The 12,931-nt window shown below is 39.1% G+C and overlaps 1 protein-coding gene across 2 annotated transcripts in view; it reads left to right on the forward strand.

Annotated features, from left to right (window-relative positions):
- Positions 1-6,102: 6,102 nt before the first annotated feature.
- Positions 6,103-12,931, forward strand: part of oca2 (oculocutaneous albinism II) — a 59,664-nt gene continuing 52,835 nt past the window's right edge. Inside the window, exons 1-3 of one of the 2 annotated variants that reach the window (XM_036007581.1) lie at positions 6,103-6,177; positions 8,271-8,516; positions 12,721-12,816. In XM_036007581.1, coding sequence (XP_035863474.1) covers positions 8,278-8,516; positions 12,721-12,816 — 335 coding nt within the window. In that variant the 5' untranslated portion in view covers positions 6,103-6,177; positions 8,271-8,277. Of the gene's footprint in view, positions 6,178-8,267; positions 8,517-12,720; positions 12,817-12,931 lie in introns of both variants that reach the window. The other variant, XM_036007582.1, reaches the window with a different exon arrangement.

Genomic DNA, 12,931 nt, shown 5'->3' on the forward strand with positions numbered 1-12,931 from the left:
GCTATGAAGTTTTGTACCGCTCCCGTCAGGATGAATTGTAAAAGCGTAAGTGATTCCTCTGACTTTTCTTCTAGCGACACCATCATACTTTGATGATGAACAAATACCTGCAGTTCGTTGCAGACTGTTTCTTCACTAGGAATATTCCCATGAAAATTGTAGACAGTTAATTATGTGGATTGTCTCTTCAGCTCCATTCGTATTTCAGTACTGATTCTGAAAAGAAATGTTGAATTTTAAGTGACTTTTTAAAATGCTCTAAGCATCACAAATGAAATTCCATTCATCCACAAACCTACAAAACCGGCACAAACAAACTCATACTATCTGGATGGATAGATAGATATAGTTATTGAGAAACTTGTCATTTTAGTAGTAATTTAGGTGAACTTACACTTTAAATGAGGAGCGAGGCTGCAGCGTATTTGAGGGAGAAAAATAATTCATCTCTGTAAGACATGAAGTCCAACAACACAATTAAAACAGATGAGAGAGGATTTGCTCAGAATTTGCAACATATTAACAACAGTAACCAAGTAGATGTCCATCAGCGTTCACACAGATTGACTCTGTTTCCCCTAAGGATTATAAACACACCTCAGGACAATGATGGTTTCTGTCCTATGTCATGTTGTGCGTGTATAAGATTAAAAACATTCAGCAGAGAGTAATTCATTGATCCAGGAGTCCGTAGTGACACTAGTTATCGTCATCCAAAGCCCCCCCCGGCTCACTCTCCTTTCTCCTTGCTGTACATGTGATTGCTCTGTTCTCTCTACTATATCTCACATCAGCCCACAAGACCAGTGTGCAGCCACCCCTCAGGACATCTTCTCTACGTAGCGTTCATCTATCTGTTGTCCCAGGCAACAGTGCGTTCAGACCAGGTGACCCCATCCGTTCAATAGGAAACATTGTCTTCCAAGATTTCTGAGAATGGAGAGGGCAGATGCTGAAATTCCACAGACTATAATCACTTGGCCACAGAGATCGTTTTGTAAAGGAGCGTTAATGGGAATATATTATTGTCACTGATTTTGTTCAGCTCACTGGATAGATACTTTTCATAGAGGAGAGGTTTTAATGGTGGGAGTTTCTAATTACTTAGGTCCTGTTAGTCTGGTTCACTGGCTTTTTACTCATGGATGGCAGGAAATCCTAATCTGCTCAGTTTCCCTGGGTCAAAGGCACATGTATTAAAAGATTAAATTACAGATGAGTTTGTTATAGCCCCCCCCTAAATTCCCCAAATTTTGTCCTGCATGCCCTCTGTTTTTGAAATATAACAGTTCCCAGTTTGAATTTGATTTGTCTATGTTTTCAAAAGAGAACAACTGTACTCAATTGTGATGAAGATTTTTTCTAGGGCAGCAACTAACAATGATTTTCATTATTAATTATGTAAGATAGGAAATGCAAAAAAACAACACATTTTTAAATAAATCAGCACACTTGTGGCCTTAGCTAAGTTGTTTTCTCATTATTTCATCAAATTAAAACATTGTTGGTGCTGATGCATCAACATAAACATGGCTAGATTTGGAAAGTATCAGGTTTACTACCATGCTCCATGGCCCTTTAGGGATATAAAACCACCAAAATCGTGCCGGTGCCAAAACACTCCACTGCAACAAGCCTTAATGACTTCCATCCAGTTGCATTCAACCCTATCATTATAAGGTGCTTCAAGAGGCTGGTTCTGGCACATCTCAAGACCTGCTTACCACCTTCACTGGACCCCTTTCAATTTGCCTACTGTCAGAACAGGAGCACAGAGGATGCCATCTCTACGACACTTCACTCTGCCCTGTCCCACCTTCACAATAGGAATACATATGTGAGAATGCTGTTCATTGATTTTAGCTCAGCATTCAACACCATCATCCCCTCCAAACTGATCACCAATCTCGGTGAACTAGGCATCAATACCTCCTTCTGTAACTGGATTCTGGACTTCCTCACCAACAGACCTCAGTCTGTTAGGTTAGATAATCACACCTCCTCAACAATCACCCTGAACACCGGCGTACCACAGGGGTGTGTGCTGAGCCCTCTCCTTTACTCCCTATTCACCTACGACTGCACACCTGTACATGGCTCTAACACCATTGTCAAGTTTGCAGACGACACTACGGTGATTGGTCTCATCAGCAGCAACGATGAGACGGCCTACAGGGAGGAGGTCCAGCACCTATCCTCGTGGTGCACTGACAACAACCTGGCTCTCAACACCAAGAAGACCAAAGAGCTCATTGTGGACTTCAGGAAGTCTAAAGCTGGCACACACACCCCCGTCCTCATCAACGGGACTGAGGTGGAGCGTGTCACCAGCTTCAAGTTTCTGGGTGTTCACATCTCTGAGGACCTCTCTTGGACCCTCAACACCTCTACCCTGATCAAGAAGGCTCACCAGCGTCTCTTCTTTCTGAGGAGACTCAAGAAGGTCTACCTGTCTCCTCAGATCCTGGTGAACTTCTACCGCTGCACCATTGAGAGCATCCTCACCAACTGTGTCACAGTTTGCTATGGCAACTGCTCTGCCCATGACCGGAAAGCACTGCAGAGGGTGGTGGAAACTGCCCAACGCATCACCGGTTCCTCACTCCCCTCCATCGAGGTCATCCAGGGCAAGCGATGCTTGCGTAAGGTGCGCAGCATCATCAAAGACTGTTCTCACCCCAACCACAGCCTGTTCACCCCACTCCCCTCCGGGAGGCGTCTCAGGTCTCTTCGCACCACTCCCCCCCCCAACCAACCAACCTTTTTTGCACTTCTGGTCGGACGCAAACTGCATTTGGTTGTCTTTGTATTTTGTACTCTGCACAATGACAATAAAGTTGAATCTAATCTAATGTAATCTAATACAACAATCTAACAGTTTTCAGGAGTGATCCAGAATGAAAATCTGCAAAATTTAGCAGTCTGTTTTTCTGCTTGGGGTGGAGCTGTATTAACATTCAGTAGTTTTCTTTAAATTTGTAGAATTCTATTCTTGAACATTAACAGTCTATGCTGATTACTGCTGGGGTCTTTGGTGGGTAACTGATCAGTAACATTTTCTTCAAAATGTGAGACCGTTTATTGCATTTAACCTAGGACACAAGGAAGACAGAAGAGGGAGACATTTTTTTGGGCAGTACCTTTAATCTGGCAGTTTTCTTCTCCCTCTGACCTTTGATCTGGCTTATCTGGCTCTCCCGCTGCCCCACAGACACACACACACACACACACACACACACACACACACACACACACAAACCCCCACTCCACTTTGAACTTACATTAGCACAAAGACTGATACTAATTTCATCATAATTTAGATACATATTCAAAGCTATTTAGTTACAAGAAGATTCAGATTTGCATGACTTATGGATTTCATGAAAAAAAAAAAAAACATTGTGGAGAAGCATGATGTGCTTTATTTTATACAAGTTAATAGTGATAACTAACCTTTCAGAGAAGTAATACTAAAAAAAGCAATGAATAATAGAGCATTCTTTTCTGAAAATGTAGACTGGGTTGGGGGGGGGGGGGTTAAGTTTTCCTTGCAGCCCCTCTGTCTCTGACCTGTCTGACCTTTCTACATCTTAAATCTGTGGAGTTGACTCACCCTGTTATAGCAAATTAGGCTCAGTGGTTTATATTTGACAGCTTTCTCTCCCAGAAAAATCGAAATCAATGCTGGTAATTCATTATGAAGTCCCAATATAACATCAGCTCAGAATGCTGCTGCTCGAGTCCTCACTAAGACCAAGAAAGTGGATCACATCACTCCAGTTCTGAGGGCTTTATACTGGCTTCATGTCTCTCAAAGAATTGATTTCAAAATAAAGCATTGAATGGTTTAGGGCCAAAATACATTTCTGATCTACTGCTAGATTATGAACCACCCAGACCTCTCAGGTGGTCTGGGACAGGTCTGCTTTCAGTCCCCAGAGTCAGAACTAAACAGCAGCGTTCAGTTTTTATGCACCAACAAACTCCCAGACAACTGCAGGTCCGCTGCAACTCTCAGTTCTTTTAAATCAAGGCTGAATACTCTTTTAAAGTCACTGTTCATTTCTTACACTGCAGTGTAACTTCATATTTATGTATTTTATAGGCCCACCTGTTATATTCTATTTTAGCTGTTTTTATATTCTTCTTAATTGCTTTTAAATGTTTTTTTTTTTTACGTTTTATGCAAAGCACTTTGAATTGCCTTGTTGCTGAAATGTGCTAGCCTATATAAATAAAGCTACCTTGCCTTGCCTTTGAGTCATCTTTACGAGGTCAGAATGCTTTGATGACCGTATAGGCCTAGATACCCTATATGACAATTCAATTATTTTAATGTGAAGTTCACTTGAATTTAGGTCTTAAATTGTATTGATTTAGCCTAGTTCAAAGAAAGAGTCATGAAATGCTCTTTTCACTGGTGAATTCGCTGTGCCGAGACTGGTGGGTGGGGTGGGGGAGGCGGCTGAACAGCATGGGGAGTTTGGTTGTGAAAAGGGGAGAGCTGCCTGTGGGTCGACTCGTGCATCCCTACTGTATGTAGTCCCGCCATGATGTCAGTTTGGCTCTGTTAGGCTCTGTGTGACTACCTCTGCTGCTGTCTTAAAGGCGCAATATCTGCCCCCCACCCCTTACGTCTTACACACAGGCGGTGAGGCGGCACACGTTTATTTGGCCCTTTTGTTGTTGTGAATGCCCCGTAATAAACAGGCTAGTGATTGAATGGGAAAGATTTCTGCTATTGGCTGCTATTATTCCACGATGCTTTGGTCAAACTTGGAAGAATGTGTAGGCTACTATGCAAAACAAAGATGTTACTTACTTCTATTTGAAACAAAGTTCAAATAGAAATAAGAGGTAGAAAAAAAGAGTGTCATCACTGGTTTTGACTACAAAGACGTAGGCCTACTACTGAAGAAATGTATTAACCTTATGTTATTATTAGGTAGGCTAAATATATTCAAAATCCAAACTATGCTTTAAGACAGGGGTCTTCAACGCTTTTTTTAGGCCAAGGACCCCTTAGCTGAAAGAGAACCGAAGTAGGGACCCCCTACTGCATATATTGTATACAATTGAGTTGCATATTAAACTGGGTCGGATGAATATAAATGAATGGATAATAATATATTATTTATACATCATGTTTGAATGTTAAACATACATTTGGAACAGTTACACCATAAGCTTAATGTATGGCTACCATAATGGCTACCTTACCTATAGTACACTTATCTTCAATGTGTAAATTAAATGTTTTATTTTCTGACAAATAGGCCAATTTATCTTTGCTATTAATATGTCGGATTCATATTATTGTATATTTCCACGGACCCCTTGTTGAAGATCTCTGCTTTAAGGTGCTATTATTTGACCATAACTCATTTGAGTCTCTGAATTTTATTATTTATTTACATTTATTTTATCGTTATTAATACATACTGTGTGTATATGTTTATACTTATATTGTTTATATTCTTTTTATCCTTCTTATATTTGAATGTGTGACATGCACCAACAACACCATGACAAATTCCTTGTATGTGCAAAAACGTACTTGGCAATAAAGCCCTTTCTGCTTCTGATTCTGATTCTGATTCTGAATTACTATAAAGTGCAAAATGTATGTCAGCAGTTGAATTAGGCTACATGAAGATTTAAAGCTGTGAATGTTGAATTGTTAATGCTTGTAGAAATGCAATGAGATGAGAAGTTGCCTTGTCAATTAATAATGTCTGTATTGGTTTGTTATATATTGTTGTTTAATAAAGTTTGTTAAAGAAAAAAAAGTGGTCTGCTATTAGTGGACAGCAGATTGTGCCACTCCCCCCTTCCCATCAGCTCCTGCAGACCCACAGTGCTGAGCTCTCTGCTTAGGGAGGAGAAGAAAGACCTCAGCCTCTCGTCTTCAGCCTCTGTGCTCCAACAGCAGCAGCAGCAGTCAGAGAAACAGTCCCAGCTACAGTAGCACATATATCAGCATTTCTACAGGATTCAATTAGCGTGAATTACTTTTATTCATTTTGCTGTTGGATGTTCATAGTTTAACATCACAAACTTTATCATTACTACTGCTATCATCATCATCATCATCATCATCATCATCATCATCATCATCAATGTCCTTGTTTTTATCATCCATCATCATCATCATCTAAAACAACTTCATCTTTAAAGGTAAGTCTGATAACTTTCATTTGTCTCTGTCTTCCAGTCGCCAAAATAGAAGTTTAAATTTCATTTTTTTAATTAGTAGCTGACATTTGCTTCAGTTCAGTTCCTTTGCATTCTGCTTATGGTGGATTTACTTCAGAGTATTGCACTAATGGGCTTTGTTTTAGGGGGTTTAAGCATTATATCATAATACTGCTGTACAGCACAGTACCACAAAAGCTTTGTAAAAAAAAAAATCCCTTTCATTCCACTAATATGTAAATGGTTGTGTGGTGGATGGATGGCACACTATATTTTATACATTTTGAGACATTTCTGTGATACTGAAAATTTAAAGAAAAATCTGCCTTTAGTATAATCACATATAATCCTGTTACAGTCTTGTGCATTGTGGTTGCAGTCATCCCCTCCTCTGAATGTGTTTTTGTCTTATTCTAAACACTCTTGTTGAAAGATATCCATCTTGAATCATTAATTGCTGTGAACAAGGGTGGAAAAATTAAGTAAGCAGTTTGTCTTTCTCGGCACACACAGCCCACAGGCAGGATATCACATAAAAAGGATCATGCTTCTCTCACAAGCATTGGATGAGGATATTATGTGAGGTGTGACTAAACACCAGCCAGCACTCTGGCCTTGTTTTGAATGCCAAAAATGATACAATTTGAGGATTTGAGAATGAATTGTGCATCATTAAATAACTTGAAGTGTTGTTTTTTTTTTGTGTCCGGTCATTAGAAATAAGTGTAAATGGATTAACATGTATATGGTGCAACTTTAAACTTTAAAGCTGCTAAAATGAATAGTTTTATATTAAAAAAGAATTAAATCATTGTGTATAAAAAGGGATGGCTTGAGGTGATTTTTTGTTCTTTTTCCCTGGAAATATTCTTATTTCTCAGGTCAGCCCTCGGCCCTGTGCCGCCTCCTTACAGGGCTGTAGTCTTACCCCTCAAAGAGGTATAATCGCTGAAGGCTTAAATGACACACACGAGTTCCTGTTGCATTTCATGTGAGCAATAATCCTCAAATTCATGCAGTCTTTGTGTTAGGGAGGACCACACGTCTACTGTAGCTGACCTTATCCACTGACTTCATGCTGTGCATGGGCATTGTGAATCACTCAGCTGTTATAATGCAGACTCTTTATTCTCTTCTATCGAGGACGTGTGTTGACTTCACTTTGTGATGTACTACTGAATTGCATAATTGAAATCAGTTGATAAGGAAAGTTTGAAAAGTCAACAAATGAAACACATATTTGGTAAAATAGTAATGAAGAAGAGAAAGTTTGCTATAATATATTTTCACATCAATGGATCACATGACTCCTTGCATGTGAAAGGGGTATTGAAGTGAAGCACCCACACAGATGTATCACCTGACTCTGTGACTGAGCTCTATGGAGGGTTTTTAGCGTCTTTTGTCGTTTTCCAGCCTGCAACTTTACTGTTTTGGTTCACTGTCACCACTCTCATATCATTAATGGCAATATACTGTAGGTGGCAGCAGGGAGTTGTTTGGTATGAGAAGCCGCCTAGGCCATAATGAAATACTTCACTTGCACATACATGTATACTGGTACTAAACACTTGCACATACATATATACTTCACTTCGCAAGTTAAGTATGTATGTGCAAGTGAAGCATATATTTATAAAGTATATATGTACGTGCAAGTGAAGTATATATGTATGCACAACTGAGGTATGCATGTATGTGCAAGTGGTTAGTAAAAATAATCATAATAAAAAAAAAACACTGTATGCTACATGCCCAGCACCAAATGACAGAAAGACAAAGTTAGCAACTAGCTAGTGAACATAGTAGCCTTAAGGAGCTAAAGAGACAGATATTTCCCTCAGGAGTTGGAGGGGACCAAAAACTGAGCGAGAAAAATTGTTAATATTAGACGTGTAAATAAGCAACTGTTTGTTAGCTATATGAACTTAAAAGGTGATAATATGACAGTGTTTTGTTCGTTTCCGCTGCCCCCAAGTGGCCAAAATCTGTTATTGCAGGTTTAAATGTTGAATTTGACCTATTTTGAGTTATCTACTTAATCAAAAATCTGCTTTCTTCCTAGCCTCCAGCAGTCTCATCATGTATTTGGAGAACAAAAACATGGAGATGGAGATGTCTCAGACGTCAACCCAATGCCATCGCAGGAACAGCCTGAGGTCACCAGAGGCCGTCGCAGGGAACTTTGGGGAGCTGCGTCTGCTGCAGGGCATTTCAGACAGGAGAGACACCCAGAAGCTGCTGCAGCAATCTGCGGTTCTGCCCTCAGGACAGTGCGTCATCCATACTGAGGGCTTTGTCCCTGTTCGACAAGAGGATGGGTATGACTACTGAAAGTGTTTCTGCTCTCTTATTGCATTCTATTGACAATATATTTATCAATTGAAATTTGATTAATTATTCACAGTCCCTATTGGAGGGAAAGCTGCTCTGGAGCTTATTGGTTGAGCTCAATGTCAGCCCGTCCCTAAATACTTTTCAAATTACCCAGCCTGTCAACCCTTTGCCCATTTATTTCTACTAAAAACTTGGGTCACAAATGTATTTATTTTTATTTTTATTAAAAGGTCAAATAATTTCCTAAAACAGCACAATAGTTCGTAGCAAATGTTACTCAAACAGAAGTAAAGTTGTTTTTGTTGACTATTTTCAGCTGGGGATTGTTCTTTGTGGAATTGAGTTAAAATAAACTACATTGTCTGTGTTCATAATAATAAAAGAAAATGTTAGCCTGCAGCAGTGTGGCTCACTGATGGCATCAAACAACAGACAGACTAAAACCTTCTAGTGAATAGTGAAGTAATTAGCAGCTAAATAGTCAGATATTTCCCTTAGGAGTTGGTGGAGACCAAAGCAAAGCTTAAAAAAGACTAATTGGATTAAATCAGGAAAGACAACTCCAAATAAATGCTAATGTTGCTCCTTAAAGAAGTTCACCATATACATTTGAAATATGATTATACTGCATGTCAGTGTTGTGTTTACAGCTTGTTTCTACCCCAAGTGACAAAAACCCAGTTAAGTTTAAAGTTGTGTTCATAAATAATTGGTTAAGAGTCTGTCTACTACAACTTTAGTTGTGTTGTAGTTTAGAAAGGGATTAGCCATTCTCTCTTCTCACTGGGTTTTCTGGAATAAAGACATAGCAACAGTTTAACAATCTCAACCACACGTGCAGAAGCACTTTACACGTGCCCTGTTGGTTACATTTCCAGGGAATGTATGAAAACACGTGAAAAACACAGGAAGTTTTCTTTGAAAGTATGATAATTTACACAGAGAGAGAGGATTAAGTGTGTGTGGCTGTGGGTGTGTATCTCAGTCACTCAGGGGGGTGCTAATCTCAAACCCGAGGCTGTGACGTTATTGGGATTAGGGAATTTTTTGCTTCATAAACTAAGTCAAAGTTGCATGTGATGAATAGTGCACTACAACTGATACATGTGTCTGATACATGTGTGCCTCGTGCATAGCCATGTTTTGGGTTGGATTAGCTGTTTTATATTTTTTGCAGTGATGGTTATAAATGCTCTTTTATGCCGGGTTGGGCCAGCCCTAGTCTTTTGGGGGCCCTAAGCAGGATTTGGTTTGGGGCCCCCCTCACATTGTAACATTACATCACATAATGTACAAACAAGCATGTAAAGACTAAAGTGTGACCATGTATTTACATGTGTGTAAATACATACTATATTTGTCTATTACCCCCTAGGGGTAATAGTTCTTCTCAAGGCCTTTTGCTTGATCTGGTTCAAGTTTGAAGCATATTTTTAGTGTTATGTTCTTATTAAAGAGGGCTGAATCTCACATGTCTTCATGTGTACGATGCCCGAATCTAGAAATGGATATGACACAACCAAAAAGATATTGTGAAGAACATTTATTACAAATAACTGATAATATTTTGCAAAAGCTCTGCTTGTACTGGCTGATGATCCGCCATCTCCTGACAAACTAAAGCATAGCACTTGTAAATTATACATAACATTACTATTATTAATTTTGTTAGCCACACTCCTTCAAACTGGCTAACCCATATTTCCTTTCATACATTTTCACAAACAAACACGCTTATGAACCGATATGAACATGTGTTCACGCCCAGCGTCTTTTCGGAGCTGCAGTTTATAAACACCATTGCCGATGGGGTTTATTAAACGTAATAAATAGTTGTTCACTCTCACTTTTTACCTGTGTAGGAAAGCAAGACACTTCTGCACGTAGTTTCCCGTTTACAGTAATAAAAGCTGTGAGGAAGCGCTGCCGTTTCAAGTTTGAACAAGATAGCATCTGACATGTTGGCAATACTCTTCTGGCCAATTAGCTCATACCTCAATAGAAGGAATGCTGCTGTGGTGGTAGCTGTCAGAAGGTCTGTCGGGCACTTGTTTAAACACAGGCATAATGGTTTGCAGTCTGATAGAGGGGCTTGGACCAAAATTATTAGACTTAAAGGTGACTTAACAAGTCTAATTTGCTTGATGTGTAATTTTGCCTCTTTGTTTGAAAATCCTTTTGACACTTCTTTTTTAACATTAGACATTTTATATAATAATGTCAAGCATTAAAAACACAAAATCTCTCTCAAGATACATCAGAATATTTTGATATTAACAATGGATCACATGACTATGTAATAAGAAAGGGGTTGCTCATAGTGACAAACACACAGAAAATGATCACCCAACTTTTTGGTTCCTCTCTTTGGTTCATCTTTTAACGCATTGTTTTGGTTTTACAGCCCCCATCTTGCTGTTGTAATTCAATCTCACCTTCATCTGCAGTACATTGGGCAGCTGATTTTGGGGTCAAAGCTCTGCTAACTGTATGTACCTGCCCAGCACCAAATGGCAAACAGACAAAGTTAGCAACTTGCTGGTGAACATGGTGGATTATTTAGCAGCCATATATTTGTCTTGGGAATTGGTGGAGAGCTAAAAAAAAGAGTTAATATTGAACTTAAATGCACCAAGTGGCCAGAAACCAAACCAAATCAAAAGAATGCTAATGTTTAGGTATATATCTGCTGGGTTTGTAAATGAACAACTGTTTGCCAACAAGTTCACCATACAGTACCTACTTGAAAGGTGATAAAATGTCAATGCTTTGTTCACAGTGTGTTTCTGCTGCCCTCAAAACTATCCGTTAATGCAGGTTTAGTCTAATTGATGCATTGTATATAAAGAAATAACCTCACATAGCATTTTAATCAAGGCATGATAACCAAAATAGAAATTGCTATCATAACTGGGCGCTATTTTTTCAGGACATAAAAAAGTAAATTGTTATATATACCAAAAATAACTCCTATAAAATCATCTATTTTCTCTTTGTTGATATTAATCACATTGGCTGGCCAATGCAGGTGTCCTAAAATGACCGCTGTGTAACTCCTTCTAATTACAGCATCAAGTTGTGTTCTGTCCGGGGTCAATATAATAAAGTGCAATCTTTGTGCCAAGTCACATCTAGGGGACAGGATCAGAGTAGTGTCAGAGAAGGAAGAGGGGCAAAAACATTTGTAGACGTGCAGTAAATCTCTTTATAGTTGTATAAGAGTATCGAAGAGGATTACGTAATGCAACAGACTTCCCTAACCCTTCTTTATCCAACACCCTTGCCACATTCATTGATTCAAAGCATCCAACTGTCTGCTGTCTAGAGCGTGTTTGGTACCGCCTGCCAGACTTGTAAGACGATAACAACAAACCATCACAAAGCTACCCGCCCAACACCATTTCCTCATAATAATACACAAATCAACCCACAATACTTTTGAAAGAATTACTAATACAAAACGGAAATGCTTGCTGCTGTGTGAAAGAAGTGCACAGACTGTGTTTAAGCGCCCAACCCCTTTGACAGGCAGAGGGTAAAAACTCTTCAAGATTATAAGATTAGCCGAAGGGGACCTTTAAATTTCAGAAAGATTTGAATCTAATAGTTTGTTTTTTTTTAATGTTCCATCTAATAGTTTTGGCCCAGTGGGTTGGTATTCCATTACATAATGATTCCCATGATGTCTCTACTATTGCCAAAGTAATTGCTGAGATGACAGTGGGCTTGATGAAATAGGGATAAATAAGCATTTATATATGATGTACAGCTTTTAATGCACTTTTCACATAAATAATTTTCAACGACAGCAGCTGTAAATGTATGTGTGTGTGTTTAGCCTTGAAAGACAATGTGATTGTTGTTTGAGACCCAGCTGTGATGCTCCCGAGCAGGAGCCTTGGGGATACAGTGCAGCAGCAGGGTGACAAAAGACACAGTAATGATCTCCTCAGGTGTTGAGTCACCAGATGCTCACCCAACTTGTTGCCACCCGTGGGTTACAAGGGTATAAGGGTCTGGCAAACTGCTTTAACATGTGACTGACAGCTGAGCTTCTCTGTTGGGGTCAAAGTTCAAACAAATTCAATAGGAATACAATTAGTTTAAAAATATATATATATATATATATATATATATATATATATATATTTTTAAACTAATTGTATTCATTGCATTTGTTTTTTTCAGGCACAGTTTCAGCCTGGTCAATGTTCTCAGAGGAAAAAGTAATTCAGCCAACATGACAGAGAGGTCGCCTCTGCTGAGATTCTCTCAAGATGACAGGTGAGTATAGATCTAGTGTGGAGCCCCAAAGCATCCAATATTAAATAACTAACTGAGACACTAAAATAATAATATGAAAATAATGTGTCAAATATATAAATTCTGAATTTGTGTA

Source organism: Sander lucioperca, chromosome 11 (genome assembly GCF_008315115.2).
Source record: "Sander lucioperca isolate FBNREF2018 chromosome 11, SLUC_FBN_1.2, whole genome shotgun sequence".
Lineage (NCBI taxonomy): Eukaryota > Metazoa > Chordata > Actinopteri > Perciformes > Percidae > Sander > Sander lucioperca.